A 21729-nucleotide genomic window follows, 5' to 3' on the forward strand; every position below is an offset into this window, starting at 1 on the left:
AGTTCGGCTGCGAACTTCATAAGGTTGACGTGTAGATGGCGCCTCTTGCAAAAATCTACTTGGCTATCACAAAGCACCATCTTTCAATTGATACGTGTCAAAATTTGACAGATATCGGCCGATTGGTTCGTAAGTTACAGCATGAGAGTTGAGCAGCTTTTGTTATTGTGAAAATAAATGGAGAAATGACAAAATTGCAAAATTGCATGAATTGGGCTTCGAATTGCTTCTGCATCCACCGTAATCCCCAAATCTGGCCCCCAGCGACTATTTTCTGTTCGCAGACCTGAGAGAAAGCTCGTTGACAAGAAATTGAAGACCAATGATGAAGTGATTACCGAAACTGAGGCCTTTTTTGAGAAAAAAAACGATTTTGGTTTGTCCAGTCGAAAATATGTTCATGGTTTGTCCACTTTTTTGAATGCCCTAATTCAGCGCACCTGTGTCAAATCAGGTATTCAAATGTTTCAAAACATATAAATAAAATTGTCCTTTACATGATTTACAGTAGTTTTATAGTATATTTTTACGGATTCACATGTTTTAAAGGATTATAAAATCCACTTTTCTCTTTGTTGAGTGTGTTGTGATGAACACTTTTAAAATGCCCAAGGAAAGGTAATCTTCTGAAGAAAGCCTAAATTATGAATGGATCAATATAATGACAGTAAAATCAAGCAATGAGAAATGCAATATCTACCTTAATATTCGAAGTTTTTAATTTTTTTGTGATTTCTAAAACCGGACAAACCATGATCATTTTTCGGACAAGCCATGATCAGAGGTGGCCAAGCCATGATCATAATTTCTCTTTGAGGAAAATCATCAAAAAACATAAATATTTAAATAATTTCAACGCCTTATGGCAGTATTAGCAACTAGATACTTGGGGCTTTTCAACAAACCCAAACGTCTTGATTTTATGTGATTTTCATGAAGAAAAATCGATATGCATTCACTAGTTCCGTGAAAACATCCAAATTGCAAGATCGATATAATCGCTGTATCGCCCTCGGAGGCAATTATGTTGAATAATGAAATTGAATTTAGCAAAAAAAATAGTTTTACTGTGTTACCTTATAAACTTTTCAGCCGAACTGTTAGGTTGTGTATGTATCCTAAAAACAATGCTTTCTAACTTTCAAACAAATGAAACTAGGCATGTGGAGGTTTTGGGGTGCAATAAATGTTTCTATGGTTAATAGACACTCCTCCCCTCTCTCTAAGGGAATGTGGGGGACTGTCATACAAATGAAGCATACATTTCTGCATGATTCAAGAACTAATCAAGCAAACGGAACCAAATTTGTCATGTGCAGGTTCTAGGGGGCAAGAAACATTTCTAAGGTGGTTCAACACTCCTCCCATCTTTCTAAGAAGGGAGGGGGGCCATGGAAATGAAACACAAATTTCTGCATAACTCGAGAATTAATCAAGAAAAAGGAGCCAAATTTGGCATGTGAAGGTTTTAGGGGGCACGAAACGTTTCTATGATGAATACATTCCTCCCCCCTCTCTAAGGGGGACTGCCATATTAATGAAATACAAACTTCTGCATAACTCGAGAACTAATCAAGCACAATTCGGGATGTGAGGGTTTTTTGGTATAAGAAATGTTTCTATGATGGTATGAGACCTCTTCCTTCTCTGGAATGGAGAGGGGGTCTCACAAAAATGTTACACATATTTCAACCAAAAATATTCCAACCAAACATAACAATTGAAAATTTTTGGAAAAATCTGAAGGAAAAAGGGAAAATTCGGAAAATTAAATTCCCTTATGTCCTACAATTACATAGTGACAAACGTTGTAAGTCCATTACGTCCATAACGAAATATCTTTATCTTCTTCTATCTATACCAATAAAAATGGATTGCCGGATATGTTGATAAGAGCAAAACTCGAGGAAGGAATTGTCCGATTTAGGGCTGTCTTTATTCTATCATATTTTCTATATCAAACATTTATTCCATGTAACGGAGAAACATGTTATTTGCAAATGGTTGAAAATCTTGAACGAGAATTGTGTCAGAAAAGAATCTGATATTATAATGATGAGTTTTGGTAGAAGTACTAGGAATTCTATAGTAAAAGGTAAATTCAACGGGGTCGATTAGAAAATCAATCAATGAACAGTTCTGCGGTTTGACCCATGAACTTGCGCTTAGTAAAAAACGTGAATGTTTGAAGGTATTGATAACAAAAACAAATTTTGGGCGGGACGAAGTTTGCCGGGTCAGCTAGTGAAAAATATAAATCCAAGATGGCTGCTACAACCAAATGGCGGATTACATATTATGTCATAACCCCGTTAATATGGGTACCAAATGAAAGGGTTCACTAGTAGAACACAGTTATTAACAAAAAAAAAATACAAACCCAGGATGGCTGCCACTACAAAATGGCGGACTATATATTTTCTCAAAACTGCATTAATATGGGTATCAAATGGAAGGGCTTGACTAGTAGAACACGGTTATTTATGAAAAATGCAAATTCAAGATGGCTTCCACTACAAAATGGCGGACTACATATTTTCTCAAAACCCTATTATTATGGGTATCAAATGAAAGGGCTTAAATAGTAGATCACAGTAGATCATGAAAAATCCAAATTCAAGATGGCCGCAATCACAAAATAGCAAATTACTTTATTAAACGGTTTTATTTAGCTTGAACTGTTTGTATGTCTGTAGAGTTGTCCCACATTAATAGAAATTTGACCAATAGGAACTGACCGAATTTATAAAACACCTTTATCTCTGCTGTCATTATAAAATTGTTTATATTGAAATTCCATTCCATATCATCTCAAGAAAAAAAACGGTTGATTGAGATATGTGTATCAAACGAATGAACTTGACTTGGAGAACACACTGTGTATTTTCTGCAATCCACTCAATATCGGTATGTAATGAAATTATTTGAATACAGTACAATGGTTTTATTGTAGAGAAATATTGTAATGAAACAGATAATGTACTAAAAACTATAAAATAAAATAAGTAAATAAAAATCAAGTTAAACGGTTTCATTGTGATAAAACATAATAATGTACTAAAAGCTAGAAAATAATTAGGCAAGTAGCATTTAGCAGTTATTACACATCTCCTTCATTAGTCTAGGGCATTGATAAGACTAAAATAAAATCGTGAGACACGTTGGATTTCCATTATCCACAATTAGCGACTTCATCATATGTCCCACAATGTTATATTAGTATTATCAATGCCCTAGACTAATTATTGTTTTCTAGCTTTTAGTACATTATTATGTTTTATCGCGATGAAACCGTTTAACTTAAAAAGTATTTTTTACTTATTTTTTTTGTAAATTCCTAGGGTTCGCAACCTGGTAATAATTTTTTTCCACAATGCATCCAATTCCTACTCACTTCTAGCCATCGGCGGCTGGCAGTTTGAGTTTACCAATGTTGAAAAAGAGCAACGAAGCTGGAGACTATGAACAGGATGGGGCAGTCGAACATATCTAGGAATTCAAGACGTTAAAAAAATATAACCATTTAAGAAAATTTACTTGACGGTCTTAATTTTTCATTTCAATTTTTCATCATTATGTTACTCTCGATATTATTTCGGTGTTTGTAAAAAATAGTGTTACTACCGTGAGGATTCTCTGTCTTCAGTGTTCAAATTTGTAAAGAACCAAAGATTTACAGGACTTTCCAATTTCAATTACGAATAATAATTTATTTAATATATTTAATATTGAGTGTAACGATCACAGTTCAAATCAATTAATCAAGTAAGAACGCCGCCAGCATATTGTAATTGAACAATCAATGACTATCGACGATGCTATCAATATTCGAACGAACGTTCTGAATTCTTCTCTAAGTGCATTGTGTATTAAAATATCGAATTTGCCTACAGTGGTCGAACTGTTTGGGTCTTAACATCATCGTTGGTTCGCAACTGGTTTTCTGCCGAGCATCGTTGAAATTTGCATTTCGTTGGCATTTCAATGTCATTTCACGCACGTTATCCGCATTTTAAGAGCCAGGCTCAACAACACACTTGTAACAATGCAACTCAATACTGAGCTCAGTATTTGACCAATTATATCAAGTACTCACTTACTGTGCAGAACAATCGCGGCCGCTTCACGGGTGCAATTCGGAAGGTAATAAACAGTCGGCTAATGCGAAAACCAAACCGCTTGAGCGCTCCTCGCAGATTCCAGCCAAATAAACAACACACTTGAAGCGCGCCGTGCGCCCGTTAAGCAATGTTTTGACTCGCCGTTGTCAAAATTTATTTTGCGCTATGTTTGAAGTCGCGACGCATCACATTCTACCCGAGCGCGGCCATCAGCGGGGAGGTAAAGAAAACGTCGTCCCCGGACGATTCGTTTGCCACTATGTCTAGGTTATTCGGCAGAAACTCATTAGCCGAAACTTCCTCTCTCTACTTAGCGTTTGTAGCTAGGAGGATCCACTGCTGTTGCAACCTGTTGGGCTTCCTTCAATTTGCCACTAATTAATGAACCTATACATATATTTCTGCTTTTCTTAGCTATTTCTTCCACTATTTAGCCAACCACAAATGAACATCGCATCACTGACACAGACGACACACTTTCACAAACTCAAATCGGCTGAATTCCCCCAAGAATGACGGCTTCCGGCTAGCAGTGTATTTGTTTATTTCTTCTTTCAATATTATAATTTCTTTGGCCTTCTTGCGCGACAAGAAGTTGCCCGTTTCTATATATCTTGCAGCCAACGCCACCAATGCTTCTTTACAGCTGTTTCGAGAGAAAGAAAGATTTTACTGCAACCTCGAACTGTAAAGCCAACAGTGGTGAAGCAGCACTCGGAGTAAAACGGTACAGAAATAAAAACGATCTGCCAAGATGATTACTTCTCGTCTCATTCGCTGCTCCCAAACCACAGCATCGCGTGAGGTCACGTTTTGGGCTTTGTTCCCTACCCCGCTTCGATTGCGCCTCAACCGTCGGACGCGTGCGGACAACGTTGTTGGCTGCCAAACTTGTTCCACAACGCAATACAGGTCGCGAGTTTGAATCGCCGAATCGAATTTTACCACTACCCGCGAGGCGCGAGGCGTAAGAATGTTTCAAAACAAACGAGTTAATACACTCCGCGCGTATCGAACCGCGTCAGCCCACAACAAAGGTCACACTCTCCTCCAGCCGCCGGCGGATAAAAAGGAGTCGCGTTTACTCCACTGTTGTTGCCGCTGTTGCTCTGATGAAGTTGATATCAAACACATTCACAACGCTATTCGAAGCAGCGATGCGTTGCAACGATATAGTAATAACAATAATAATGATTGCAGCAATAACAACAATTTCACCCAACGAAAATGAAACACAGCACACGACCGAACTGGCGACACAGCGATCGGTATCTGCTTCTGGCAAAGTTTTGTCTGGGGCTCTCAGGCTGAGCGGCGGTGAATATGTTTTTGTTCTCCTTTCCTTTTGCAACCAATCGACGGACCGACCGACCGAACGAACGAACAAACTTCTGCGCCACTCGGAAATACGGCACTGAGTTTCGACTGATTGTTGGATGCTCCTTTCGGGCTTGGTTTTTGGTGGCGGAGACAGTGCTGCTAAATTTGCTTGTTTTGTTCGGTTTATTTATTTCGCAAAGGTATTCGATATTGGCTGTGCGAAAAAGGGTTGGATTTCACTTTTGCAACACTTGTATTTACAATTACACTACCGTATTTTCACAAAAAATACAACCCGGTCTCATATGATTTTTGACGTAGGACTACGTCTTTCAGTAAGACTGCCAAATCAGAAAACGTCATGTTTTAGTTTAGGACTACGTTTAACAGAAAGGTATCAGGTGTAAAATGATGAAAATCCAAAAACCAAAAATTTACATCAAGTTATTGGAAATATTCCTACACATCTATCGAAATAGAAAAAAAAATACAGTAATGTCTCGATTATTGTATTTGTATTTTTCTCAAAGACAATGTGTGGGCTAAAACTATTCTGTTCTGTCCATTCTATCGTATGATTAAAATGTCTAATAGTATTCTGTGTGGACTAAATTCGGTTGATGTTATTAGATCACATACTTCAGAGTAACTACAGTCAACTCTCCCTAACTCAATTTTTTTTCCTTTATTAATTTAATTAGGCTCAAGTGGATAAAGAGCCATCATCAAGCAATGCATTTTAAAACTATTTGAATATATTATAACTACATAATTATTAACTTAAGTTTAATTAGCTAAAACTACAGTGCAATAAAAAAATATAATTTATTCCTTCGTTGTCTCGTCGGTATTATCCTTGTCTGGAACAGAGCCTGTGGTGGCGGAAGAGATGCGCATTTAGCGCGGAATGATTGGACATCAATCTGGACATAGTTCTAATAAAATTTTTGTCAAGATCTAACCCTTTAAACCAGGCCTTCGTTGAAACTTTGGGAATAATAGAGTATAGTCATCTCTCAAGCTCATCTCTGTTCCATTGGTTTTGCCAACTGGTGAGTGACTGCTGTCGGGAAATGGAGAAGAATTCCCGATACGCTATTTGTCTTTCAAAAACTGTGCCCTGCATACTACCCATCTTTGCGAGTGTATCCGCTTTCTCATTACCAGGAATAGAGCAATGGGAAGGAATCCAAATGAAAGTGATTCGAATACTTTTATCAACAAGAGAATTCAATGCATTCCTAATTTCGATAAGAAAATATGATGCTTTCGTCTGTTGTTTCAAGTATTGAATGGCTTGTATACTGCTAAGACTATCCGAGAAAATAAAATAGTGATTAGGTAAGGACTCAATGGTCTTAATTGCATGATATATTGCAGCCAGTTCGGCAACATACACTGAACAAGGGTCTTCAAGTTTATGACAGCTAGTGTAATGTTCATTAAAGATACCAAAACCAGTGATCCGTTGATTCTTGAACCATCAGTGAAAAACATTCTTGAAGGATTGATATGTTTATATTTTGAAGCGAAAATATTAGGGATTAACGATGATCGAAGATGATCTGAAATGTCTCGAGTTTCGTCCTTCATAGAAAGATCGAAATCAACGGAAGATCTGCAAAAATTCGGAAAGCTAACATTATTGAAGATGTCTGCTGAAGGTTTTATTTCTTGAGAAATGTAATGAGAGTACAGATCCATGGATCTCGACCGTTGGTATAATTCGAGAAGCTTCTTACAATTCTCAATTACTAATGGGTTCATGATTTCGCTTCGGATTAAGAAGCGATAGGACAGTTCCCAAAACCGAACCTGCATTGGTAAAACACCTGCCAAGACTTTAAGGCTCATGTTGTGTGTTGATTGCATGCACCCTAAGGCTAAACGCAAGCAACGATACTGTTTCCTTCTCCAGTTTAATGATGTGGGTTTTAGCAGCAGAACGGAAACAAAACGAACCATATTCCATGACTGACAGTATTGTAGTTTTGTACAGCCGTATTAGGTCTTCTGGATGAGCGCCCCACCATGTTCCAGTAACTGTCCGGAGAAAATTTGTTCTTAGTTGACATTTTTTATTCAGATACGCAATATGTTTTCCCCATGTACATTTAGCATCAAACCAAACTCCAAGATATTTGAAGCTTGTGGATTGAACGATGGTTTTGTTGAACAATTGAAGCAGAAGTTCGGGAGGTTGGTGCTTCCTAGAAAATACAACCATTTCTGTTTTCTCAGTGGGGGAATTCAATACCTAGCTTCACAGCCCATGTAGATAAATTATTTAAGGAAATTTGCAGCGGTCTTTGCAAATCAATAGTTCTAGTACCTGATATGGATACAACACTATCATCTGCCAGTTTCTTCAAAGTACATCCATCTGCAAGATGATCATCTATATAATTAATATAGAAATTATACAGAAGAGGACTTAAGCAAGAACCTTGCGGGAGACCTATGTAGCTAGTCCTAGAAACGGCACAATTTCCATGAGAAAAGTGCATGTGCTTTTCGGATAACAGATTAAACAAAAAGTTGTTTAAAATTGGTGAAAATCCATGGTTGTGAAGTTTATCGGATAAAATTCTTATAGATACTGAGTCAAACGCTCCTTTAATGTCTAAGAAAACAGAAGCCATCTGTTTTTTTATTACCAAAGGTCGTCTGAATTTCGGAAGCAAGTAACGCGAGACAATCATTTGTCCCTTTGCCCTTGCGGAAACCGAACTGCGTATCTGATTAAAAGTTATTCTCTTTAACTCATTAAATAACCTTAATAAACGTTTCTTAGCGACGTTTGGAAGGTTCTTCAAAAGATTAAATTTGATTCCATCGGAACCAGGAGCTGAATTATTGCACGAAAGAAGTTCGAGTGAGAATTCAGTCACAGAAAACAATATCTCGTTATTACTATTGGAAGACGATGTATTACGAGATATGTCTTCTGCAGGGACAAAATCTGGACATACTTTTTTGGCAAAATCAAGAATCCATCGGTCGGAATAATCTTTGTTTTCGTTTCATGAAAACTCAAGTCCTCATCAGGGGTAAGCCATGTTTCACAAAGAGCAAATACGTCAGAATTTATATTGTTGACTAAAAATTTTAACGATTCGATTTTGGGTTTAATACTTCAGCAGTTCCATTGAATAACTTTAATTGTATCTATATTGCTTATAGAATAATTAGGCATCGAGTGAGAAAATGGTTGCAAGGAGGGGCCATTTTTCTGTCAAGAATGGAAACAATGCAGGAACCAAACTAACGATAATACTTTTGAGGGGCTCGGGAATGTTTAAAGCATCTAGAATGTGACTCGCAATACTTGGAAGGGAAAATAATCCAGCTTTGGAAGAACCGGACGGAGTGTTCACGTCTTTTTGTGTTCTCGCGGAAGTAAAACCAGGAGGTGTTTGCTTTGGAGGTGTTTGTTTTGGAGTTTTATCACTTCCAGAGGATTTCTCAATTGGTTTAACGTTTTCTTGCTTCTTACGAGGAGTCGGAGGAGTAAGAGTAGCAGAAATTTTTATTTTCTTGAGCCTCCCGGTATTGACATGAATGCTTCTTCAATGGAAGTAAAATTTTCACAATCATCGGTTGGCAGAATTGCATAAGGGTTCTCTTGTGCTCCAGGATTAGGGGTCTCTTTTGCCACAACCCTTTTGAGCATTTCAGCATAGCTCGTCTTAGATCGTTGTTTGAGAGAGTTCTTAGCTTTTGCCTCCCGCGATTTAAACTCTGGACATGCAGAAAGATCGTGAACTTCTCCTTTGAAAAAAAAAATGCAGTTATCGGCATCTTCAGAGCATTATTTATCCTCATGCATCCCCCCACATTTTGCACAACGTATCTTGTTGCTGCAGTGGGAGTCTGTATGCCCCAATTGCTTGCATTTCATACAACTCATCACTTTAGGTACGTAAAGGCGCACCGGAAGCAAAACCTTTTCAATGTCCACAAATTGTGGAAGAGCTTTTCCGGGAAAGGTTACTCGAAACGAACCTGAATCGAAGTACTCTTTCCCTTTTTCGGAATGAGATACCGAATGCAGTTTCTTGCAAGCAAGTATGTTCAGATGAGGGTCGGTGATGACTCCATCAATTTCAACGTCTTTTGAAGGAGTATAAACAAAATATTCCTCCGTAAAAAGTTTGCATTGCGTAATCTCAGTGGCTTGCTTGCGGCCTTTGGCAACCACGCGAAGCTTGTTCTGTCTAATTAGCTTTATCGAATCGACCGTGCTGAAATTCTTTTTGAGTTCTCTGGCTATTGACAAAATTCGCAGTGCTTTCTGACGGGGACGAAAATAAACATGGTAAGGTCCATCAGAATCTTCAGGATAGAACTTAATCCGAGGAGCTGTTTTTGATGGTGGATCGGGGTTCCCCGGACCCGGGATAGTTGATTCATTATTAGGAATGGGAGGGGCAGGGGGACTGTGGTGTTTAGTAATATCCACTTCCATTGTGAAAGCAAGAAATTAATTGCTTGTTAATGAGGACGATAACAACAGGAAAGAAAGCAAAAAAAAAAGGGTAGCAAAAAGCGGAACTTAGCCTACCTGTTTTCGAAGAGTAACTCTTACAAGCTGGGTAGCTGACTGCAAGCCGGTGACGATAGTCCAGGTAGTCGATGGGTGCCCTGTATAGATCCTGAATGCTGGCGAGTATGTATACTTTTCCACTCTGCAGCGAAAGAAAAACACGTCCTTCTCCGATGAGATGCCTAACTCGATGTTCTTTTTTTTTTTTTTTTTTTCCAAAAACGTTTTTTAATCAGACTCAATTACTTATTATCTAACGTTTACAGAGTCAAATTGCACCTTAAAATATAACTTATTTTCTATATAATTAACACTAACAATTTAATAATAACTAAATCTAACACTAGATTAATTGAACCGGATTAGGATTAAGGACTAGGATGGAGCGAGTGGGGTAGTTTGGTTTGATGAGGAGGGAAGGAATCAAACAGAGATATCATTTCTTTTGATAAATTGGTAAAGAGAAAGCATAAGGTTGAGGTCGCGACTAGCTAAGATGTCTCTAACCGGTAAGTCAGATTGCCTTCCTAGTACCCTGAGTGAATCCGATAGGTGAGCCCTGGCAAAATGAAAGTTTCTACAAGACCAGACCACATGCTCGATGTCCAGCATCACCACAAACGCAAATATTACTATCAACGATCCCAATGCGATACAGATGTACATCTGACAAGTAATAATTAGACATGAGGCGGGATATCACGCGAATGAAGTCCCGACCTACATTCAATCCCTTGAACCATGCGTTTGTCGATACCTTGGGAATAATTGTATGTAACCAGCGACCCATATTATCTCCACTCCAATTGTGTTGCCAATTGGAGAGTACATAACTACGAGGAGTACAAAAAAATTCATGATAGGTTATTTGTCGCACAAAAATGGTGCCTTCCAAAGCCCCGATCTTAGCTAACGAGTCCGCTTTCTCGTTACCTGTAATGGAGCAATGTGCTAATGTAAGATTTTTCCAATAGTCTACCCAAGAGCTGTCTTATTCTCATAAGAAAATAACATGAGGCTCTCATAGGTTTTGTCGAACGGATAGCTTCTATTGAGCTGAAGCTATCTGAAAAGATAAAATAGTGATCAATCGACAAGGATTCAATTTTCTCCAAAGCGTAAAAGATTGCAGCCATTTCCGCAACGTACACCGAGCAGGGATTTCTCAACCTATAAAAGGCACTGAAGTTTTCGTTAAATATGTAGAGACGAATGAACTCTCAGAGTTTAAAGTCTCTCTAATTCATTACCTGTTATCTGTTAAATATGCCAAAACCAGTGGAGCCATTAAAGCATGATCCATCAGTAAAAAACATTCTATCAGAACTTACTTCGCCAACATCCGTGGGATAAATACAAAACGTGTATGTTCTGGAATACCACGTATTTCTTGATGCATGGTTAAATTGAGATTTACAGGAATCACAGAAGTACGATAGACAGTCTTGGTTTATGATGCTTGGCGAAGGTTGCAATCCTTATGTACGGAACTCAAAATATAAGATGGTGAACCTTGACTCTGGATTCAATTGAAGAAGTTCTTCGAAATTATCAATTACCAATGGGTTTATAATCTTACAGCGAATGAGATATCTGTATGATAATTCTATAAATCGAAGAGGCAGAGGAAGTACTCCACCCAGAACCCCGCTCCATCTTTAGAATATGAGTCTTAGCTGCCGTTCGGAAGCAAAAACCACCGTACTCGAGGACCGATAATATCGTTGTTTTGTATAAACTTACGAGGTCTCCTGGATAGGCACCCCACCATGTACCAGTTATCGTCTTGAGGAAGTTGATTCTCTGTAGACATTTATGTTTCAGATATGCAATATGTCTCCCCCAGGTACATCTAGAATCGAAATAGACACCCAAATTCATAGAGTGGGTTATTGTTTTGCCGAAAAAATTAAGCGGAAATTTGGCGGGTTTGTGCTTTTTAGAAAAAACTACCATCTCTGTTTTCTCCGTAGAGAAATCGATACCCAGCTTGATAGCCCATGTGGACAAATTGTCCAAAGTATCCTGTAATTTGTCTTTGTAGATTGGCGGAGGAGGATCCCCTAATGGAAACCACTCCATCATCTGCTAGTTGACGTGGCGTGCAATGTCTCGAAAGGCAATTATCGATGGCATTAACATAGAAGTTATATAATAGGGGGCTCAAACATTAACCTTGTGGAAGGCCCATATAGCTTAGTCGGGAGACTGCCAAATTTCCATGAGCAAAACTCATGTGTTTTTCTGACAGCAAATTATACAAATAATTTTTTAAAGTTGGCGAGAGTCCACAATTATGAAGTTTATCTGATAATATATCAATAGAAACAGAATCAAAAGCCCCTTTGATATCAAGGAAAATCGAAGCCATTTGTTCTTTACGAGCAAATGCTATTTGAATTTCAGACGAGAGCAACGCTAGACAATCATTCGTTCCTTTACCTCTTCTGAACCCAAACTGCGTATCTGAAAGTAAATTGTTCGTTTCAACCCATTTGTCTAAACGAAAAAGAATCATTTTCTCCAGCAATTTACGAATGCAGGATAGCATTGCGATTGGCCTATATGAATTGTGGTCGCAGGCTGGCTTGTTGGGTTTTCGTATGGCTATAACTCTAACTTGTCTCCAGTCGCGCGGAACAATGTTTAGCTCTAGAAATTTGTTGAACAAGTTCAGCATGCGTCTTTTGACAGAATCGGGGAGATTCTTCAATATATTAAACATTATCTTATCCACTCCAAGAGCCGAGTTGTTACACGAAAGAAGGGCAAATGAGAATTCTACCATTGAAAATTTTTCATATTCGCTTTGAATGTCACGTACGATATTTTGTGCTGGAACGGAATCCGGGCAAACCTTCCTCGCAAAACTGTAGATCCAACGATCAGAGTATTCCTCACTTTCGTTATTGTGGCTCCGACCCCGCATTCTCCTAGCCGTTTCCCAAAGAGTGCTCATAGCGGTCTGTCTCGATAGGCCATTGACGTACTCTCGCCAGTACCCACGATTCTTTGCTCTAGTCAAATTCTTAAGTTTGCGTTCCAGGGCAATGTAAGTTCGGAAACAGTCCATCGTCCCGTGTTTTCTGAATTCCTTGACCACAGTCGATTTTTTAAGATAAACTTTGGAGCATTCTTTATTTCACCATGGGGATGGAAGACGGCGTCGAAATTGAGTGGAAGGAACACGTTTTGTTTGGGCTCGTAGAGCGCTCTCATAAATCAAGCCAGAAATGAAATTATATTCTTCGAGAGGAGGTAATTCATGAACAGAGTCAATAGATTCAGAGATTATTTCTCGAAATTCCATCCAATCGATATTTTTCGTTAAGTCATACGGAATATCAACTGTCTTACATGGATATGAGTCATTGGCAATAGATAAATGTATAGGAACATGATCACTACCATGGGGGTCTTGGATTACCTTCCATACGCAATCCAATAATAAAGAAGAGGAGCAAATTGAGAGGTCTAGAACACTATCTCGTGCGGGGGATTTTCTATCCTAGTAGCCTCTCCTGTGTTTAGAGTCGTCATGTTGAAATTATCGCACAGATCATAAATCAATGATGCACGGGGGTCATCATATAGTGATCCCCTACCCATTCCATGCGAGTTGAAATCACCCAAAATTAAACGAGGGCCTGGCGAGGCTTCTACAATATCTCTGAGCTGTTGACGGTAAACTACAGTTCTAGGAGGAATATAAATTGAAGCAATACAGAGGTCTCTGCCATTGATTTTTGTCTGACATGCGACAACCTCAATTCCTGTCATCGGAGGGAAATGGACTCTAGAAAAGGAGTGGCATTTTCGGATCCCTAATAATACACCACCATACGTGTCATTACGATCTAGACGAATTATGTTGAAATCGAAGAAGTTCAATTCACTCTCTGGAGAGTTTCCAATTTAGGCAACAGGCTTCTGCAATTCCACTGTATAACAGTGATTGAATCCTTGGCCTGTTGTGCTGGATTATCCATCGAAAGATATAAACGCAGCAAGAAAAGCTAATTTTTCTTTCAAGAAGGTCTTTACTGCCGGAAGTAGACATACAATGAGTGTCTTAAGAGGCTCACTAACGTTTAGAGCATTCAAAATGCTATTTACAAGAACTGAAAACGCCAACATCCCAGTTTGAGGCTGTTGTTTAGATTGCGAAAATTGGGTATTACTGCTAGAATTAGTTTGGGCAGGTTGGTTCGATTCAGGACTTTGGATAGTAGGGGGTAGTGATGGTCTCTGGTTAAAAGAGAAAGCGCGTAGACCAGGAGGTACCGGCCTCTGTTCAATTGTCACGCGTTTCTTCGAAATTGGCGTTCTAGTTTGGGGGGTCACTAATGTATTAAAGGACTCAGAAGGGATGGACTGTCTTTGTCTTTTTCCAGGGTTTCCTTGTGTAGCCCAAAAGCTTCCTGCGTTAGGAGCGTTAGCAACAGGTACGTCATTGCGCAAAATAGCAAAATAATTTCCCTGTGGAAGAGACTTTTTCAAAATATCAGCGTAGGACTGCTTAGAACGTTCTTTTAAAGAACGCTTGATATGTTCCGCACGCTGTTTGTATGCTGGGCATACGGATAGGTCATGTGGAGCTTCATCGCAATGAGTACATTTAATTTGCAGTTTCGGGCACTTATCATCAGCATGTTCCTGTCCGAATTTACCACAACGTATTTTATTACAGCAAAAGGACATCGTGTGTCCAAATTGCTTGCATTTAAGACAGTTCACGGGGCGCGGGATAAAAAGGCGCACTGGTAAACGAATTTTATCAATGACTACAATATCGGGAAGAGCTGAGCCGACAAAAGTGACCCGAAACGAGTCAGACGGAGTATACACTTTCTTCGAGTCTTTGATAGCTACGGAATGCAATTTCTTGCATTCCAGAATCTTCACCGACTTGATGAAAGGGTGCAATAAACTACCGTCTTTGAAGCGACCTTCTCCTTGCATAATGTATTCCTCTGTGAGACCCGGTTCGGTGATCACTTCGTCGATTTCAACTTCCCGACAGGGAATGTAGACACGATAGTCATTTTTAAAGCCTTCATACCTAACAATATCATTTGCTTGGGCAAGGCTCACAACAACTACTCGCAGTTTGTCTCGATTACCCTTAGTAATCTCGACAACTGCAGAAAAATTCTTCAGGGTTTTCGCTATTTTAATGGCATCAATCGGCTTAGCCTTACGTCTAAAATAAACGATATATGGCCCTGTCTTATCTTCGGGGTAAGCCTTGGATCGGGGAACTTTTGAAATAGAAAGAATTGGTGGGGCATCTATATCGGAAGCTAAAGATGGGGCATTTTCTTGAAGAATAGTAGTGGAAGGGGATTCAGCATGAAGGGGAGCGGGGGATAGGGGATTTATCATTTCAATAGACGGGTCAAGAGGAATATCCTCGTCCCCGTCCATTGTTAGAAAATTATAACTGTTTAAACCTACTTGACGTTATTGTGTCCTTTATCGAGTCCGAGATAATTGATGATGGTGTTCCGAGTTTACACGGAAGTGAAATTCCTGTCGGTATTCCCCTGAAGAAGAGCTCGCACGACCCAGCAGGTAGTTGTTTCCGACATCGTTCTGTACCCAAGAAGTACCTACAAAAAAAAATAAAAAGGATTAGTGAAGTGTCACAGGTAACAATATATGAAAAACAGATACTTCCCAACAATGGTAGCGCACGAGAGGGATACGTCCGTATCCTACGAGAGCAGAACACGAACTGAACTCGATGTTCTGTATCACGATATTTTCCCTAACTCGATGGATTTCAAGGAACCTTCGATTTTACAAGCATTCTTCTCTCCATAACTCGATGTGTTTTGATTCATTTTTCCATGGATTTTCACCTCCCTAACTCAATTGGTTTTCGCGTACATGTTTTTGTGCGTTAATGAAGACGGAGTGTTCGTGTCATCAAACAATTTCTTTTCAAGCATGGAAAACCACGAGAAACCTTTCAAGCGAACAATCAAAACGCCAACCATTGCGCAAACGTTTGAGTATCATCGATCAGGTCGAAAAGTATGGACGGAAGGGGTCTGAAGCAGCAAATAATTTCAGTATTGCACAAAGTACGGTATAAACACTGTTCAAACTAAAGTAAAAATAGAATCGGAATGGAAGATTGAATCTAGACTAAAAGCATATAAGGTTGGTCGGAATCGAAAAGCTGGAGCGGTGAATGGATTTTTGTCTTATCAAGCCAGAGAGAATAATTTACCTCTCTCAGGTTCTATTCTTCGGGATATGGCTTGCGAATTTGTCCAGAAACTGGGAATTCCCAACTTTAAAGCACAACCAACATGGACGGGAGCAATAAACTACCGTTGCTGATCAATGGAAAGAGTAAAAACCCACGATGTATCAGTTTCAATGTTTCGATGTTGCAAGAAATGGAGGATATTTGTCCTTTTCAACCTTCATGTTATTCAGCATTCTTACTGTATTTTAATGCACTCTAGGACCCTTCAGATATATGTTATCTGAATCTTTCTATATCCTTATCTATATTCTATACTAAATTTTCTCATCTTTCAAATGAAAGCAACAGAATCGGATTACCCAGCGTACTTTTCAATGTAGGGTCAGTTTGAGCCAACAGAGTCCGAAACAAAGAAAAAGTTCTATAACTCTGTCATCGTTGAAATTCGAACACATGTGTAGAAGGATTTTTTTCGTGAAATATAACCGTCTATCACCTCCTGAGAGATCCTGAAAAAATAAGCCCGTAGATCAATGTTATGGAGAGAAAAATCGGAGAATGTTCGGAAAACTCTGAAGGAAGGTCGGAAAATTAATTTTCCATATGTTTTAAAATTACATCATGATAAGCGTTGTCGGTCCATTCGATGTTTGTGCTATTGAAATAGATCTTTGTTTGAAAGTGGAAAATGATTTTCAGATGAAATAACGCACTCCTATATCTTCTATCTTCTATATCTTCTATTTATCTATATAAATAAAAATGTAAGGCCAAATGTGTTGCAAAGCGCGAAACCCGATGATGTAGTCGTCTCTGCCCGTATATCAATGTTATGGAGAGAAAAATCGGAAAATTTTCGAAAATTTCTGATGGTAGGTCGGAAAATTCGGAAAATTGATTTCGCATTTGCTTTAAAATAACATCATGATAAGCGTTGTCGGTCCATTCGATGTTTGCGCTATTGAAATTGATCTTCGTTTGAAATTGGAAATGGATTTTCAGGTGAAATAACGCACTCCTATATCTTCTATCTTCTATGTCTATATAAATAAAAAAGGAAGGTCAAATGTGTTGCTAAGCGCAAAACCCGAAGAAGGAATGGTCCGATTTAAGTTGTCTTTATTTTGTTGTATTTGTCTTGGCCCATAAATCAATATAGCGGATAGAAGAATCGGAAAATTTTCGGAAAACTCTGAAGGAAGTTCGGAAAATTCGGTAAACTGAATACCCATATGTTCCAAAAATACATCATGATAAGCGATTCGATGTTTGCGCTAACGAAACTGATCTTCGTTTGAAGATGGAAATGGAGTTTCAGGCAAAATAACGCATTCCTATCTATATGAATAAAAAAGGAAGGCTAAAAATGTTGCTAATCGCAAAATCTCCGCTCGTTCAAAACAACTCGTAAATCTGATGTTTTCGTGTTATAATTCACGTATTTCTCAAACGGAATGATTGAATTTCATCAGGCAGTAAGATTGGTAAATATTGTAATCCAAGTTCAAAGGCTCAAAATTCACTTTCAATCACCGCAACCCTCAACAACGAGACGAGCGTTAAAGCACACGTTTATCGCGAACCGATGCACAATCCGAACTCTCTGCCCATAGAACAATGTTACGATGAGAAAAAGTTTCGAAATTTGTTCTAAAGAATTCATATCTGAACAAAAATTTTGGGCGGGACGAAGTTCGCCGGGTCCGCTAGTCATAAATAAAGTTCTCTGATATTTGATCATTAACGAAATATTCATTTCGGACCATGATATGATATGGGTTGACAAAACGCGCCTCCTTATAGATCAACTTCGTTAGTAGCAGCTAGTTGTTTTAAGGATAAAATACATTCCCAAGCTAGCTTTGACTGACATGTGTATGCTTTTACTGCATTCAGAGCTGCTTGGCTATCTGAGAAGATACAAATATTGACATACCTGTATATTCTAGCCAAACAAATATTTGTACTGATTACAATAGCTTGTATTTCCGCTTGAAAACTGTATGGAATTGACACGTCGATTCCTGGTCCAGTAATCCCAGCTCCCGTAAGTTTACCAATTTTAGATCCATCGGTATAAAACACGAGTGATCCTGGAAGAGTTTTGAGACCACCTTTTTCCCATTCGTTGCGATTGAATTCAATCGCTTAGAAGGGAACACTGAAGTTAGTCTTTGTTTCCATCCAGTCTTCATTCATGCTTACTATAGTGTTCAGTTGAAAATCTTTCAGGATTTGTAAATGCCCTGTGAGATCTCCTTCTAGAAGATGTTCTATACGTCAGTCACCGATGACTGACATGGCACTCAACGTGTTAATAAAAATCATTACAGTTTTTTAGTAAAAAAAAAACAATTTTTCCTTTACTATCATATTTTATACTGTCAGACACCGGTGACTAACACAACCTGAACGGAAAGCTCGGTGTCAGTCACCGATAAAAGACATGGCACTCAACGTGTTAACCACAAATGTCTACATTACTCGAGAATTAATCAAGCAAATGGAACGAAATTTGGCATATGGAGGTTTTAGAGTGCAATAAATGATTCTATGGTGGTTAGATACTCCTCCCCCTCTCTAAGGTAAGGCTACCATACAAATGAAACACAAATTTCTGCATAATACGAGAATTAATCAAGTAAATGAAACCATGGTATGTGGCATGTGGAGGTTTTAGGGCGCAATAAATGTTTTTACTGTGGTTAGACACTGCAACCCCTCCTCAAGGGGAAGCTGCCATACAAATGAAAGACAAATTTCTGGATATCTCGAGAACTAATCAAGCAAATGGCGTCAAATTTGGTATGCGAAGGTTTTAGGGAACACGAAAAGTTTCTATGGTGAATAGACACTCCTCCCCTCTCTCTTAGGGTGGGGGGGTGGTGGATTGGTTGTAGGTGACTACCATACAAATGAAGCATACATTTCTGCATAATTCAAAAACTAATCAAGCAAACATTTCTAAGGTCAACTGACCATTTCTCCTCCCACCTTTCAAAGGGGGGGCTGCCATAGAAATGAAACAGAAATTTGTGCATAACTCGAGAACTAATCAAGCCAATGGAACGAAATTTGGTATATGGAGGTTTTAGGGAGCAGTAAATGTTTTTATGGTAGTTTGACACTCCTTTCCCCTCTCTAAAGTGGAGCTCCCATACAAATGAAACACAAATTTCTGCATAACTCGAAAACTAATCAAGTAAATGGAGCCGAATTTGACATGTGAAGGTTCTAGGGGGCACGAAACGTTTCTATGGTGAATAGACACTCCTCTCTGAGAGGAAGGAGGGCTGCCATACTGTTGGCTACCTGGCGTCTTCGATAGCCAACCAGTAGGTGCCAACACCACTATTTCCAAACAACGCTCGACCGAACGTCTCCACGTAAAGGGTGTGTCACATCAAATTGCATCACGGAAAAAACGCTGTAGAAATTTAATTTTTAGGAATTATATCTTCAGCTTTCGCTTATAATCAGATAAGAGTGTATAGATCACGTTGGCCATGCTTCACTGTCAATTTTTCGTAAATTTGGAAAAATGTCGTCGAACGAAAAAGAGCGTCGTGAATTAATCCTGTGCACTCATTTCGAGAATCCGGAGTTGTCACATCGGGACATCGGTAATATGCTGGGAATCGTCCAATCCACGGTCAGCAGAGTACTAAAACGATACTTCGAGAACCTAACCATCGACCGGAAGGTGAAGAACGGCAAAAATGGATGCTCCGTCAGTGAAAAAGATCACAAGCGCGTAGTTAAGCAGTTTAGACGTGATCCGAGAAGTTCGGTCCGGGATGTCGCCAATAAGCTGAATTTGTCAAGTTCATTCGTCCAACGGACCAAGCAGCGGGAGGGCCTGCGTACATACAAGGTTCAGAAGGCTCCTAACCGCGACGAAAGGCAAAACATGGTGGGGAAGACGCGAGCCCGGAAGCTGTACACCGAAATGCTGACGAAGCCGCATTGCCTGGTAATGGACGACGAAACCTACGTCAAAGCGGACTTTCGTCAGCTGGCGGGCCTGTTGTTCTTCTCCGCAGAGGACAAATTCAGCGTTCCGGAGGAGATTCGCAAGCAGAAACTATCCAAGTTTGCCAAAAAGTACATGGTGTGGCAAGCGATCTGGTCTTGCGGAAGCGGAGCGCCCCCTTCGTGATGACCGGCACGGTAAACGGGCAGGTTTACCTTAACGAGTGCCTACAGAAGCGCTTACGACCGACCATCTTCTGGCCGGATCTCGCTTCGTGCCACTATTCAAAGGACGTGTTGGAGTGGTACGAAGCCAACGGGGTCACCTTCGTGCCAAAGGAAATAAACCCGCCCAACGCGCCGGAGCTTCGCCCAATAGAGAAATATTGGGCGATTATGAAGCAGGCCCTCCGGAAGAACCCAAAAGTTGTCAAATCGGAGGCGGACTTCAAGAGAAAATGGATTTCTGTTCAAAAAAAACTACAACCTGACGTTGTACAGAACCTTATGGACGGGGTAAAGAGGAAGGTGCGAGCATACGGGCTTGGGCTCGAAGTATGAATAAAAAGAAAATGCCAAAAGTTGTTTAATAGTTTTTATGTTACTGTCTAAAATTTTCAAAAGGATCGGTCTACTGGGCGAATTTTTACAGCATTTTTTCCGTGATGCAATTTGATGTGACACACTCTTTAGGACCATATGATCAGAAATACATTTTACGTCAATGAAAACAATGCCGACGGCGCACTAACGTTCCATTGATCATTTTCCTCCTTAACGTATCGAATTCCACTGTAGCAAGTGCCGACGGCGAACGAATAAGAAACTACATCGGATAGTGGCTAACACTTTATTACATTTCACATACATTAAATATTCACATAACTAACGATACATATTCAATATTCAATATTCTACATTACATTCGTACATTGCAATTAACAATAATCCATTCAACATTTACAACATTTATGTTACAGGTCACAAATTTAACAGATAATATGGCACAGTGTTCCCCATATAAAATGTATACTCTGCGGTGGACCAAATTGCAATAATCTGCTCCGCAGATCTACATTTTTCCCGTTCGCTGCTGATGCTGTTGTTACTTCACCAGACACGATGTTTCATCTCCCGATTCCACTTCGGCTGTGGTGAATTTTGTTATCTGCGTTGCCAGTTTTTCAGATCACTGTTGTGGAAGCGGGATGTCCGGTACCTCACTCTGAGTCCCGCTTCACTGTCAATTTTTCGTAAATTTGGTCCCGCGATACCAAACGAAACGGAAATTTCCTTAAGATTCGTTTGATATGCTATACATTAAAGTCCCATAGTCTGTATATGGTTCAAATTAATGAAAATTGGAAGCATTCCCATTTCCTTATACATTTGTTTGCTTCCTCGAACAGAGCTGTCAATAACGAGCAACTTAACGACGAGCAACGAAGGGGAAATCGTTAGATGTAAAGTCTCCGTGAACAAAAGAAAAGAAGAAGAACGAAGGGGAATATTTGCCTAGAGTATCAACAGTGGATCTCGCTGAGGCAAAC

At 39.4% G+C, this 21729-nt stretch overlaps 1 protein-coding gene across 7 annotated transcripts in view; it reads right to left on the bottom strand.

Annotated features, from left to right (window-relative positions):
• Positions 1 to 5506, bottom strand: part of LOC129775065 (dual 3',5'-cyclic-AMP and -GMP phosphodiesterase 11-like) — a 375931-nt gene extending 370425 nt beyond the window's left edge. For 2 of the 7 annotated variants that reach the window (XM_055779279.1, XM_055779278.1), the window contains exon 1: positions 4101 to 5506. Coding sequence is in view for 2 of the 7 variants with exons in the window: in XM_055779270.1 (XP_055635245.1) it covers positions 3892 to 3980 (89 nt within the window). In the remaining 5 variants the exon portion in view is untranslated. Of the gene's footprint in view, positions 1 to 3891; positions 3996 to 4096 lie in introns of those variants that run through there. The other 5 variants (XM_055779270.1, XM_055779269.1, XM_055779280.1 and 2 more) reach the window with 4 other exon arrangements.
• Between the last annotated feature and the right edge of the window lie 16223 nt (positions 5507 to 21729).

This window comes from Toxorhynchites rutilus, chromosome 3 (genome assembly GCF_029784135.1).
Source record: "Toxorhynchites rutilus septentrionalis strain SRP chromosome 3, ASM2978413v1, whole genome shotgun sequence".
Classification (NCBI taxonomy): domain Eukaryota; kingdom Metazoa; phylum Arthropoda; class Insecta; order Diptera; family Culicidae; genus Toxorhynchites; species Toxorhynchites rutilus.